The sequence below is a fragment of the Lepidochelys kempii genome, chromosome 3, assembly GCF_965140285.1.
Source record: "Lepidochelys kempii isolate rLepKem1 chromosome 3, rLepKem1.hap1, whole genome shotgun sequence".
Lineage (NCBI taxonomy): Eukaryota > Metazoa > Chordata > Testudines > Cheloniidae > Lepidochelys > Lepidochelys kempii.
Window position 1 is genome coordinate 143,845,695 of NC_136382.1, and position 12,560 is coordinate 143,858,254.

Genomic DNA, 12,560 nt, shown 5'->3' on the forward strand with positions numbered 1-12,560 from the left:
GAAAACAAATCTCATTGGTTTTTGTTTTGCTTTTTCCTGACTTGTGCATTTTTGGGGTTGGCAATACTGAAATTTTAAGCATAGAATAGCAAGGATCTCATAAGTGTAGAGCTTTTCCAATATTTTTTGCTGTTTTTGAGATTTTAAATTTTGCATTGAAAAATACCTAAAAGTTACTTGTGCTTTCCATTGTGAAAATTCTTATGGATCGCACAATATTACTACGTGCTCATCCTCTGGAGGTTAGGTACCCCATTATGAATGCTATTCAGGAGGTAGAGAAGGGAGAGGAAAATAAGAAATGTTCCTTAATGTAAGGGAAAAGACCGTCTCTCCTTCTGAGATACTAAAGAATCTACTTGGTAGATCATGGAGGAGGAAAACTGAGTGAGGTGCAGAGCATCAAGAATTTAAATAATGTAACTTGAGTCTGAGTCTTTCGTTTTTGTGTGTGCATGAGGGGTACATGCACATATGTTCAGCAGGTCTAGTATGCATCAGCCATTTTATAACTGCAACATCGCCTAAATTTGCAGCACAATGAAGTTGCATTTATTGTCATCTTAATTCACACTTGCAGAAAACTATCTTCAGCCGTGTCAGATGAACTAGTATCTAATTGAAGTAAAAAATGGGGTTGTAAGTTAAGTTCTGTGACTGTAGATTCTATGTGCAAACATACAAACATCACTAAGCACAACTTTTTGAAAAATTCTTTGTGCTATCCCATTCCCTACTATCGACTTTGTTCACTTGAGTGACTTGCCACATTTCCTTGGTTGGCAAGTGACTGGGATTTATCCTACACTTTAGTCCTTTATAATTCTACTAAACCTTCTTCAACCCACAAACAGAAATTGTAATTGGGTGCAGTGCCTCCAGAAAATTGGATGAACTAGCTCCTTTAACGGGCCATTATTGTGCCTTTTGACAATTTCTAATGGCTGCCTTTGAAAGGTGGGGCGGTACAGCAAAAAAGTGTTTCTATTTTTTACTGCTCCTCTTCAGTATATAATATTGATTTTCACATTGGAAATACCAGTTCTGGGTTCCCTCTCTTTCACTGATGACTTCGGCAACTTTTGAAGCACTTGAATGGTTAAATTGGAGAATGATGCTAAAGCCTGAAGTACAGCTCTTCCAGCCCTGACTGGAGACTGACTGGAGACTCTCCAGCAGAACTTGGAGTGGTAATTGGGTAATTGCTTATCCTCTCCAAAGGCCCCCATGTGCAGGGTCACAGAGGTATCCATATTCTCCCTCCTTCTCTCCAGCATCTCTGTAAGACCATTGGGAGAGATTGAGTTGCCATGGCCTCAGCTGCCAACAGCATTCCAATTACACGCATCTATAGATCTCCTTTTCAATTGATGCACCCACTGCCATTACTAAAATGTCAGAACACTGACAAGAAATCTGCTTTTGAATGAAGAGCAACTGGCTTAAGATGAACACAGGCAAGACTAAAATGATGCTGGTCAAAAAGGGAAAAAGCTTTTGAAAAGTTATCCTGAACATTGTCTCCCATTGTGCTTTGAAGGCATATGACCCCTATTCATCACAGTGGTGCAAAGCCTCAAGTTTGTTTGCCTGACTAAGCTTGGATGACAGGATAGCATTGCTACCTCTTTTCATCTCCATCTTATTAGGAAATGTTTCTTCCTCCCAGAAAAGGACCAGCACACAGTAATCCATGCATTTGTTACCTCCAGGCTGGATTATGGTAGCTCATTATGAATCTGATTGTGAAGACCGTCCATAGGCTCCAGCTGGTCCAGAATAGGACTGCCCACCTTCTTTGTGGCTTAGGCTGCTGTGAGCACATGAAGCCTCAACTGAAGTCCCTCCACTGTTTCCTGGTTAGCTTGTGATGCCAGTTTAAGGCTTTGGTCCTCATTTTCAAAGCAGTTATTGGATCAGTGTTGAGCTAAATTACAGACCAAATTCAATCCATAAACCACAGTGACAGCTGCACTTCTCTGGCAGAATTCAGGTTACAAAGCCTGTAAGTGCTTGTGATAAAGCATTATTGATGTAAAGGATTCAGCTGTGGAACAAACTTCCAGAGGACATCAGGTGACCCCAGAGTAAGATTGTTTTTAGGAAATGCTGCAAAACCTTCCTCTCAGAAAAAGCCTTATCACCCTAAGAATGAAGCACTCAATGCTGATGCCTTTCTACACATGACGCCCCTACCAACTGAAAAAGGAAATTAATAAAAATAAAACAAAAGCAAAAACCCTACCCAGTGTTTTTTCTCCCCAAAAGGAAGAATGTCGGACATGCCATGAAGCCTATTAGAAAGCATTCAGATACTACCATAATGGGCAGCAGTATAAAAAAAACATAAAATAGGCAGATAGTATTTGGTGATTTTGTCTGAAAATATAATTTTTCTATAATATACATATATACACACTTTCACTTATCTGGCTGCAGTATCAACAAAAGGTTGTAAGTTTTAAGGGAAAACTTCTTGCAATGTGTGAAGTGTCCCAACAACATGCCACAAAATAGGAACTGTGCATTTTTTAAAAAAAATGCAGAGATTCCTTTCAGTTCTCACCATGTTTTTCAAGCTTAGTCTGGGTGAGATTCCTGCAGCAGTCCCCAAAGTACAGTAGAACCTCAGCTATGAACACCTCGGGAATGGAGGTTGTTCATAACTCTGAAATATTTGTAACTCTGAACAAAATGTTATGGTGGTTCTTTCAAAAGTTTACAATTGAACATTGACTTAATACAGCTTTAAAACTTTACTATGCAGAAGAAAAATGCTGCTTTTAACAATCTTAATTTTAAATGAAACAAGCACAGAAACTGTTTTGTTGCCTTGTCAAATCTTTTTTTTAAAACCTCCCCTTAATTTTTTAGTAATTTACGTTTAACACAGTACTGTATTTTCGTGTGTTGTTTTGTGTTTTTGTGTCTCTCTGCTGCTGCCCGATTGTGTACTTACGGTTCCAAATGTGGTTGACCAGTCAGTTTGTAACTCTGGTGTTCGTAACTCCTGAGGTTCTACTGTAGACTGGATCACCAAAGAAACTGGTCATGGGCTAGAAGCACGGCATAAAATATTTGTCATTAGAATTTAGTCATTGTGATATGAAGAAGCCACAACAGCTATATCTGGACAGTCCTAGGCAAGTATTTGAGAGAAGAAAGTGCTGACAATCTAGTAGGTTGTTTAAAGAAAAAGTGTGTGTGTTAAAATGGCGTTCAGCAATAGATCCCAGTTGCTAGACTTTGATTGCTAAATGCTACTTACATTTAATACTGATATTAAACTTTAATGGATAAAGTATTTTCAGTTGAGAAATGTGTTTGAAGTAACATTTATATAATTTACTAATTATGGTGCGTAGTTTATCATTTAATCTGAGGGAAATACTATTTCAGTCTTTGGTAATATCCATGTATAAAGATGCAGATCATTGGAAGTTTTTCTATCCCTCCCCTCTCCCCCTTTACAAAGAATGACAGATGGATACTCAGGAAGTGACTTAACTGCATTAGCAAAGGATGCGGCACTGGGCCCTATTCGAGGTAAGTGGTGTGACTTTTTCTATAGTACCTCTTTTTTTTTTTTTTTAAAGCCTCTTCAGGAAATTAAAGATACTGTTGCTGTGTCTTCCTAATCATTTGTCCATCTCTCTCTCAAATCTCCAAAATTAATCAGAATAGATCCATGACATCCTGGGTCTTGTGTTGCTGTGCATGGTAAAGTGGAGACTGTCACGCATTGCTTTTTAGTGCGTTTCCAAGTGTCATGAAAAGAACCATTTGATATTAACAGGTGACGGAACCATTTCAGTTTGCCATGCTTCCACTCATGGAATGATGTGCTTCCCAAGTTAGTGTCAGTTCCGTCTTAACTAGACCATATCCCTTACAGGTGTCTGTATTAGAGAACATTCTTCACCTGCTTCTTAAATTGAATGTGAAAAAACTGTTCAAATCATATTGGTTGTTTGTAGTCTTCAGGAAGAGATGCCATGGGGGAATTTGTCTTGATTCAGGGATTGTCTGAATGTATGAAAATTGGCTTTTAGCTGTTAAGACCATTTGAGGTTGAATGATGGAATTACATGAGCCCAATCAAGTTGGGTTGTGGCTGCCTCAGTGTCCTGCCTTTGACATTCCTCTCTTTGAAATTTTTAGTTAAAACAACACTTTGTTGTTTAGCACTACTCACTCACTCTCAATGCAGGAGCCAAATTGGATGCTTGTGTCAGAAAGGCAGTCCTTCAGTCATTGTTCAACTACGCAGTCCTTCTAGGTATTGCTACTGTTAGCTAATCTTCTACATAGGGGATCAGCATAGTCAATTTTATGAAGAAGAGATGACTCCTTAACGGTAACTGGAGTTTCCAAATATATTGCTTCTGTGTGCCTCTGCCACGCTGTCCCACCCTCCTCTCCACTTTGGAGTCTTTCAGGCAGGCAAAAAAGAACTGAGGGCAACTGGAGGATGTAGTCCTTCTGTAACCTGACTTTACGTGGGTTGAGGTGCCACAGGTCCCCCAATAGTAAGCTGTTTTGAAGTGATTCATGGATTTGACGTACAGCGCACAAATTCTAGAGTGTGGATCTGTAAATATTCTGAACTCCAGTTGCTGACAAGTAGCTCTTCTTTCTGTCTACTTTCCCTTCAGTAGCTACTTTTAATGGGCTGTTATGAGTCGGGGTGAGGAGAAGGATAGCTCAGTGGTTTGAGCATTGGCCTGCTAAACCTAGGGTTGTGAGTTCAATCCTTGAGGGGGCCATTTAGGGATCTGGGCCAAAAACTGGGGATTGGTCCTGCTTTGAGCAGGAGGTTCCTCTAGATGACCTCCTGAGGTCCCTTCTCAACCCTGATAGTCTGATTCTGTGACTTTGGGAATCACAGGTGTACTACACTGCATGAAAATTGGGGAGCGGTATTGTATTAAAAGTGGCTGTCTCATAAGAGCCATCATAAGTTATATTCCTCCAGCAAGTTGGAAACATTATGTGCTTACACTTGCAACTGATTGCAGACAAAATGTACATTTTAGTGCACCAATGTAAAAGTCTTCATATTTAGAATGTACTTCTCTGAGAAGAGCCCATAAAAACTACACTGTGGGGTTGGATGTCTTTTCCCTCTCCACGTCCTCCTCCTCCTTTCTGGCTTCCATCTAAAACGTGAAGTGAAAAAAAATGTTCTTTCTAAATGCCAGCCCTACAAACTACAACTCTTCTCATACCCTACTGGTAGTAAAACTTCTGCAGGGCAAACGAATGCTCTCAGTTATACTGTGCTGTGCAACCTATTGTCAGTGGGGTCATTATTTAAATACACCTATAGAATCATTGCTTTTAAACTTGTGCAAACTCATTTAACCGACTTGAACTTAATAAATCTGATTGCACAAAGAGGTAATCCTTTCACATGCTCAGCTGTGTTGGCTGTGTAAGACTAAGAGTAGTGAAAAGCAACACAAATTTTACTCACTTAAAGCAAGCAGATATCACTTGGAAGATACAAGGAGCAGGCATGTTGAGTTGCAAGGTGCCATTTTTAATCACTTTTCAGAGTAGAATTGAACGTACAATGTTTTGATGTTTTTCTTGTGAAACTCATTGCTCTTATTTTTTTTTATTTAACAGAACTAAAACCAGAACAGGTAAAGAATATGTCTGCCAGTGAGGTAAGCTGCTATAACATGACTTCCTTTCTGGGTGGAACATATACAGATGTTGTTGTTTGTTTTTTTTTCTTTTAAAGAAACAACCAGGAGTCCGGTGGCACCTTAAAGACTAACAGATTTATTTGAAGGTGCCACCAGACTCCTGGTTGTTTTTGTGGATACAGACTAACATGGCTACCCTTCTGATACATGTTTCTAAATTATTGTAAAAATATTGTTGCCTAATTTTTTAACATTTTTCCTTGATTGAGTTAAGTGAAAAGGTCTCTTTAAAAATATTGGTAGCATGGAACGTGAGGCTTCCCCCAGACGCACACTGAAAAGCTACAATGACTGTGATAACTTTATGTATGCAGTATTGGTCCCAGCATATTAGAGAGACAAGGTTTGATTGGACCAACTTCTGTGGGTGAGAGAGACAAACTTTTAAGCTTATGCATAGCAGCTACTTCAGATCTGGAAAACTAACTTTATCAGTTATTTCTAACAAAATTCTATTTGCCAATACGAAATGCTGAATTGTAGTGATTTTTTTTTTAAGAAGCTATTTTGAAATATCAATACGAATGTGTGTGTTTTTGGCAGGTGTGGTAAAAAAATTCATAAGATCTATGCTGAGAATAAGTGTAAGAACAGTAATTGAGGTAGTGTCAAATTCTGTGCTAACTTATACCCCAGAACTTTGGTAGGACTGGATGGGATGTACACAAGTGTGGGCACACTTTGGCCCATATTAGCGATAAGGGTGGGAAGACTAAGACTTTTTTCAGAAAATACTTAGTGCAGTAGATTACCACTCTATGTAGCTTGTGCATCTGGAGAGAATGCAGGTGAGATTTGACTTGGGTCAAACTTCATAGACTCTACAGTGCCCACCAGCAGATGGTGGTATACTGAAACTTAACTTTGGGTTTAAATCATTCATAGTAGCTGAAAAGAATCCTGTCATTTTATTTTATAAACAGGTTAGTTTTCCCAACAAAAGATGCAAACTGTAGTCTGAACTGTAAGCTCTTTAGGGCAGGAACACACACGCGCACGCGCACACACACACACACACACACACACTCTCCGCTCTCTGTCCCTCTCCCCCTCCCCCCTGTGTTTGTAGTGCCTAGCACAATGGGGTCCTGGTCCACAACTACAATAATACAAATAATAAAACCTGTTGATTTAGTGGGGGTTCATAGCACACAGATACAGAATTACTGGTGCACCTGATTAGTGTGTTTATCATGAGGAAGTGTGCATATATGGACCACTTGATATGATATTCACAAAATTAGTGCATCTCAGTATTCTTAAGTTACATAGGATTTCCATGTCCATCACAGGGAGGTACTGCCAAACCAGCAGCTTAAGTGATATGTCATAACCTAGTAACTATACTGATGTTTAGAAAAACCTTCATACTGAATCTCAAAAAAGTACATTCAAAAAAATGCTGAACAAATCAAAGCGCGTAGTCTGGAACTTCCTCCTGAAAAATGTGGAGCAAAGGCAGAGCGACAAAGGGGAAGACTTTGAACACCAACCTCCAAGTGGCAGAGGAGTTAGATAGGCTGAGGAATCTGCAAGCTCTTCTGCCCCAGTATTAACCAATTTATTTGAGCATAAGCTAGCTCACGAAAGCTTATGCTCAAATAAATTGGTTAGTCTCTAAGGTGCCACAAGTACTCCTTTTCTTTTTGCGAATACAGACTAACACGGCTGTTACTCTGAAACCTGCCCCAGTATGTGCATGCCCCATACATATTGCAGGAGAGGAGCAGGGAGAAGTTTTATTTCGTGGCTGCTTATTTGTTCAGAGATGCAGCCTGTGATGGGTTCGGTCACAGAGACTCCCCTTGAGACTGTCACTCAGTGAGCTGAGATACCACTGAGAACAACCCTCCTGCCAGAACAGGTGCCTCTCCACTCCTGTCTTGCTGAGTTAGACACTCCAGTCAGCTCCAGCATAGACCCAGAGGTTGTGCCACACCTCTCTGCAGTTCACTGAAACTGAGATTCACTCAGCCCTCAATTAACAATTGTTCTCAATTAACAGGGACTTTCCCAATGTCCATTGTTCAGCCTTTCTGGGAGCCTGAACCCCAAATAAATCCATTTTACTCTGTGTATAAAGCTTATGCAGGGTAAATTCATAAATTGTACGCCCTCTCTAACACTGATAGAGAGATGCACAACTGTTTTCTCCCCCAGGTATTAATCACTTACTCTGGGTTTATTAATGAACAAAAGTGATTTTATTAGGTATAAAAAGTAGGATTTAAGTGGTTTCAAGTAATAACAGACAGAACAAAGTAAGTCACCAAGCAAAATAAAGCAAAAACACGCAAGTCTAAGCCTAATTCATTAAGAAACTGATTACAGGTAATATCTCACCCTCAGAGATGTTTCAATACACTTATTTTACAGACTAGACTCCTTCCTAGTTTGGGCCCAGTCCTTTCCCCTGGTACAGTCCTTGTTAGTTCTGGCAGACATCTCAGGTGGTAAGCAGGGGTTTTCTCATGATTGGCAGCCCCTTTTGTCCTGCTCCGCCCCTTTTTATAGCTTTGGCACAAGGTGGGAATCTTTTGTCTGTGCTTGTCCCCACCCCGTCTCATCAGTGGAAAAGTACAAGGATTAAGAGGTATTCCAGTATCATGTGACATGGTCAGATGTCACTGTAAGACCCCTAAAAAGAAAAGGAGTACTAGTGGCACCTTAGAGACTAACAAATGTATTTGAGCATGTCCGATAAAGTGAGCGGTAGCTCACGAAAGCTTATGCTGAAATAAATTGGTTGGTCTCTAAGGTGCCACTAGTACTCCTTTTCTTTTTGTGAATACAGACTAACAGGGCTGTTACTCTGAAACCTATAAGACCCCTAGTCTCCATTCTTCCTGGGCTGGCCCACAGGTACACAGGAAGGCTTGCAGGTAAATAAACCACTTACAACCAATTGTCCTAGTCAATGGGAGCCATCAAGATTCTAAACCATTAATGGCCCACACTTTGCATAATTACAATAGGACCTCAGTTATACTTCATATTTCTAGCTTCAGATACAAGAATGATGCATGCATACAAATAGGAGGAATATATTGAGTAGGTTATAACCTTTGTTATACCTTGCAAGAGACCTTTTGCATAAAGCATATTCCACTTACATCATATTCACACTCATAAGCACATTTCCATAAAACACATGGAGTGCAACATCCCACAGCCTTGTTGTCCAAACTTTTGTAAAGAGATGAAGCCCATGTAAGAGATGTGGGTCACCCTGAGACATAGGGGACTCCCACAATCGTGTTGTATTTGTAAGGTGATCTCTGCCCATGTCTCTAAAGACTTACCTCTGACAGGGTAAGCAGAAGAAGCAATCATAGGGGGCCCATATAGATGTGATGCATTTGTATGTACTCTACTTATTAATAGTACTCAGCCAGCCATTCTTGGATCGTGGATTTGTTCTACACCAAGCTGAATGCCTTGTCATAGGATTTGACTGTATATTTAATGTAACCCTTCTGCCCGTCAGAGTTGGCAGCAACAAGGGCCGGGTTCAATATCTAGGGGTTCCATTCCAATAACACAATGCAAACCGGCTCGAGCCCCCACCCAGTGACCTGGGACAAATATATACCACCCCCGCTGGGCGCCTCCAAGAGGCAATACTTCCCCTCTCGCAAGCACATAGTCTGAGTGTAGCAAAAGTCTTTTAATAACAGAGAGAAACAATGTGGCATTATGTTGGGGAAACACCACCAACAGGATTCATAACACAACCCATGAGCAAAAACAACCCCACCCCAGGCAAATTGGGGCATGCCCTTTTCCCTTTGGTTCTTGAGTCCAGCAACCCCAAATCACCCAAAGTCCCAAAAGTCCAATGCCCCAAAAGTCTCTGTCCCTGGTCAGGGCAGCCCCAGAGTTCGAAAGTTTATCGGCGGAGCTTTACCTCCCAACCTGGGTGGAAATGGGACAGGGGTAAGAGGCACCTTTGTGATCTGAAGCTGACCGCCCCATAGCTCCATAGCGGCGCTCCGCTCCGCCAGCCGCCCCACAAAACTCCTTCGCGCAGCTGCACTCCGCCAGCCGCCCCACGAACTCCTTCGCTCAGCTGCGCTCCGCTCCGCCAGCCGCCCCACAAACTCCTTCGCTCAGCTGCGCTCCGCTCCGCCAGCCGCCCCACAAACTCCTTCGCTCAGCTCCATGGCCCACAAGCAGCTCCTGCCATCCACACACTGCTCCGCGTCGAACTGCTTCACCAGCCGTCCCGCAAACTGCTCCACAATATATCTTCAGGCTCCCCCACTACTTAACACAACACTCAGTGATTTCAGCTCTTAGGTGAATTCAGCTTATAGTAGGGGAGCCCCAGTGCTGGTACACTGTCAGCCCAAAGTGAGCTCAGCAGCCTATAACTAGACTTCTAATGAAATCAAAATTAGCTCTGATATTCCACAGTGGAGAGAGGAGGAAGTGCAATCAGCATGTAAGGCCCTCACCAAGGGGCCCATGCCACCAAGTATTAATACTTGTCCCCAGCCTCTCTCCATTCACACAGTTTTGGAACCCATGACCCTTGCCTAGCGAGTGCTACTTAGATGATGGTGAATCCCTCCATCATAACAAAAGGCCACATACAGTTCCAAGCACAGTTCCCATAATCAGGGTAATAACAATTTATTCTTCCTGCCCCAATAACAGAGACACTGGGGATCCCACAGCAGCCAAAGTGACCATTTGGGCAGCTATGGTCTCATTCTAGGCATGGTGGGTGTGCCTATGCAAATGAGATCAGCCCCTGAAGTTCTTTTCCACAACTTGCCACACCTCACCACCAGATGTCAGGGTGGAGCTCATCCTGACACTGCTTACATTAAAAAAAGAAATCTGCTGCAGCCCCTCTCCCCATGGTATTTCTCTTTGTCTCTTGTCACTGTGACACATGTGGCTGCACCAGCAAACACTAGGCCCAAAGAAATGTGGAGCTTTTGAGATTGTAATGTGTGTATTCATGTAGGGTTTGTCTGTGCTGCCCCGAAGGCCTACTGTGGGTGTGAATAGTGGTATGACCAAAGCGCTGCACTGTAACTTTCCCAAGTGGATGCTGCAGATGCAAACTAAACTCAGCCCTTTTTGAAGAGGAGTATGCTAATATGAACTAGGAGCCTTTTAGTTTGTGTAATCTAAACTGCCCTGCAGTTTAGAACAAAGTCTTAGTGATTTGTTTACTAGGCTCACAGACTTGGACAGCTTTTCAGTCTCCCAAGCTGTGAAAGATGTAGAAACTGTTTTGTTTGTTTGGCAATCTGGAAATTTGCCTACACTATTTTACCCTTCCTTTAATAAACTTCTGCCTCCCAGTTCTTAGCACATAATTCTTTATAGCCTGACTGTTCTTTTGACTCCTTAGAGCAGGGTTTCCCAAACTTGATTTGTGGCTTGTACAGGGTAAGCCCCTGGCGGGCCATGAGACGTTTTGTTTACCTGAGCGTCCACAGGTACACCTGCTCACAGCTCCCAGTGGCTGCAGTTCGCTGTACCTGGCCAATGGGAGCTGCGGGAAGCAGCCACTGGGAGCTGCGAGCGGCCGTACCTCTGGACACTCAAGTAAACAAAGCATCTCTCGGCCCACCAGGGGCTTACTCTGAACAAGTAATTGGGGATTGGCCCTGCTTTGAGCAGGGGGTTGGACTAGATGACCTCCTGAGGTCCCTTCCAATCCTGATATTCTATGATTCTATGATTCTATGATTAAGCCGCGAACCAAGGTTGGGAACCCCTGCCTTAGAGCAATGTTCTGAAGTTATGTCCTAATATAATTTTGTAGAGTAAGTCCCCTCTGTGGACTGGGGACATTACACAACAAAACCCCCACTGAATTATATGACATTTTAATCCTGTTACCTGTGGAAAAAACACCATGAACTACTCTGATTGGACCAAGGCCCCTCACATGCATTGGCTAGCACCACCTAGTGGAATAGAAAATAATATTTCACTTTGGCCATTCTAGATCACAAGAGACTTAAAACAGATTTTTGTATAGTGTATTACCTCTGTGGTGAGCTGGAGCCAGTTCACACCAGTTCGGGCGAACCGGTTGTTAAATTTTGAAGCAGTTTTAGAACTGGTTGTTAACCCGCTTCCCTGCAGGGGGTGCTGAGGCTTTGATGGCCTCTGGCCACCGGGGGCACTGCGGTGCAGGAGCCATGTGAACTGCTGCCTGGCCCTGGGCATGAGTCCTGTTGCTGCTACTGCTCCCCTGGCCCTAGGGCTCCCGCTGCTGCCTGGTGGGTCCCTGGCTGCTCTGCTGGGCCTGGGCTGCATCCTGCTGCTTGGGCTGCTCCGAGCCGCCCTCCCTGTGAGCACCCACCACCCTGCCCACAGCCAGCCCGTCTCCAGCCACCCCTGCACCCCCTCCCTGCCGCATGCACCCCCTCCCTGCCGCATGCACCCCCTCCCTGCCGCGCCTGCAGCCAGCCCCCTGGCCTGCCTGCAGCCAGCCACCCCCGCACCTCCTGGCCTCTAGCCAGCTCCCCACGCCCCTGTCTGCAGCTGGCCCCACGTCCACTGGTGCCCAGCAGTTCCCAGGACAGTAACCCTGCACACCTGCTTCAATGAGGGGGGCAGGGAGCAGCTGGGACCCACACATGTGCACACCCTAGGGTGACCAGACAGCAAGTGTGAAAAATCAGGACGGGGTGGGGGATAATAGGAGCCTATATAAGAAAAAGACCTCAAAATCTGGACTGTCCCTATAAAATCGGGACACTTGGACACCCTAGCACACCCCAGGGAGTGGCGGGGACCCACACGTGTGAAACGGAGCTCATTTCTAGTTCAGGCCCATCTTTTTAAAAAAGAACTTTAGGCAGGGTTAACATACAT

At 43.3% G+C, this 12,560-nt stretch overlaps 1 protein-coding gene across 5 annotated transcripts in view; it reads left to right on the top strand.

Annotated features, from left to right (window-relative positions):
* SPAST (spastin) overlaps window positions 1-12,560 on the top strand; it is a 61,821-nt gene that overhangs the window by 45,529 nt on the left and 3,732 nt on the right. For all 5 annotated transcript variants that reach the window (XM_073338324.2, XM_073338323.2, XM_073338319.2 and 2 more), the window contains 2 exons: window positions 3,476-3,546; window positions 5,632-5,672. In XM_073338324.2, the coding sequence (XP_073194425.2) occupies window positions 3,476-3,502 (27 nt within the window). In that variant the 3' untranslated portion in view covers window positions 3,503-3,546; window positions 5,632-5,672. Of the gene's footprint in view, window positions 1-3,475; window positions 3,547-5,631; window positions 5,673-12,560 lie in introns of those variants that run through there.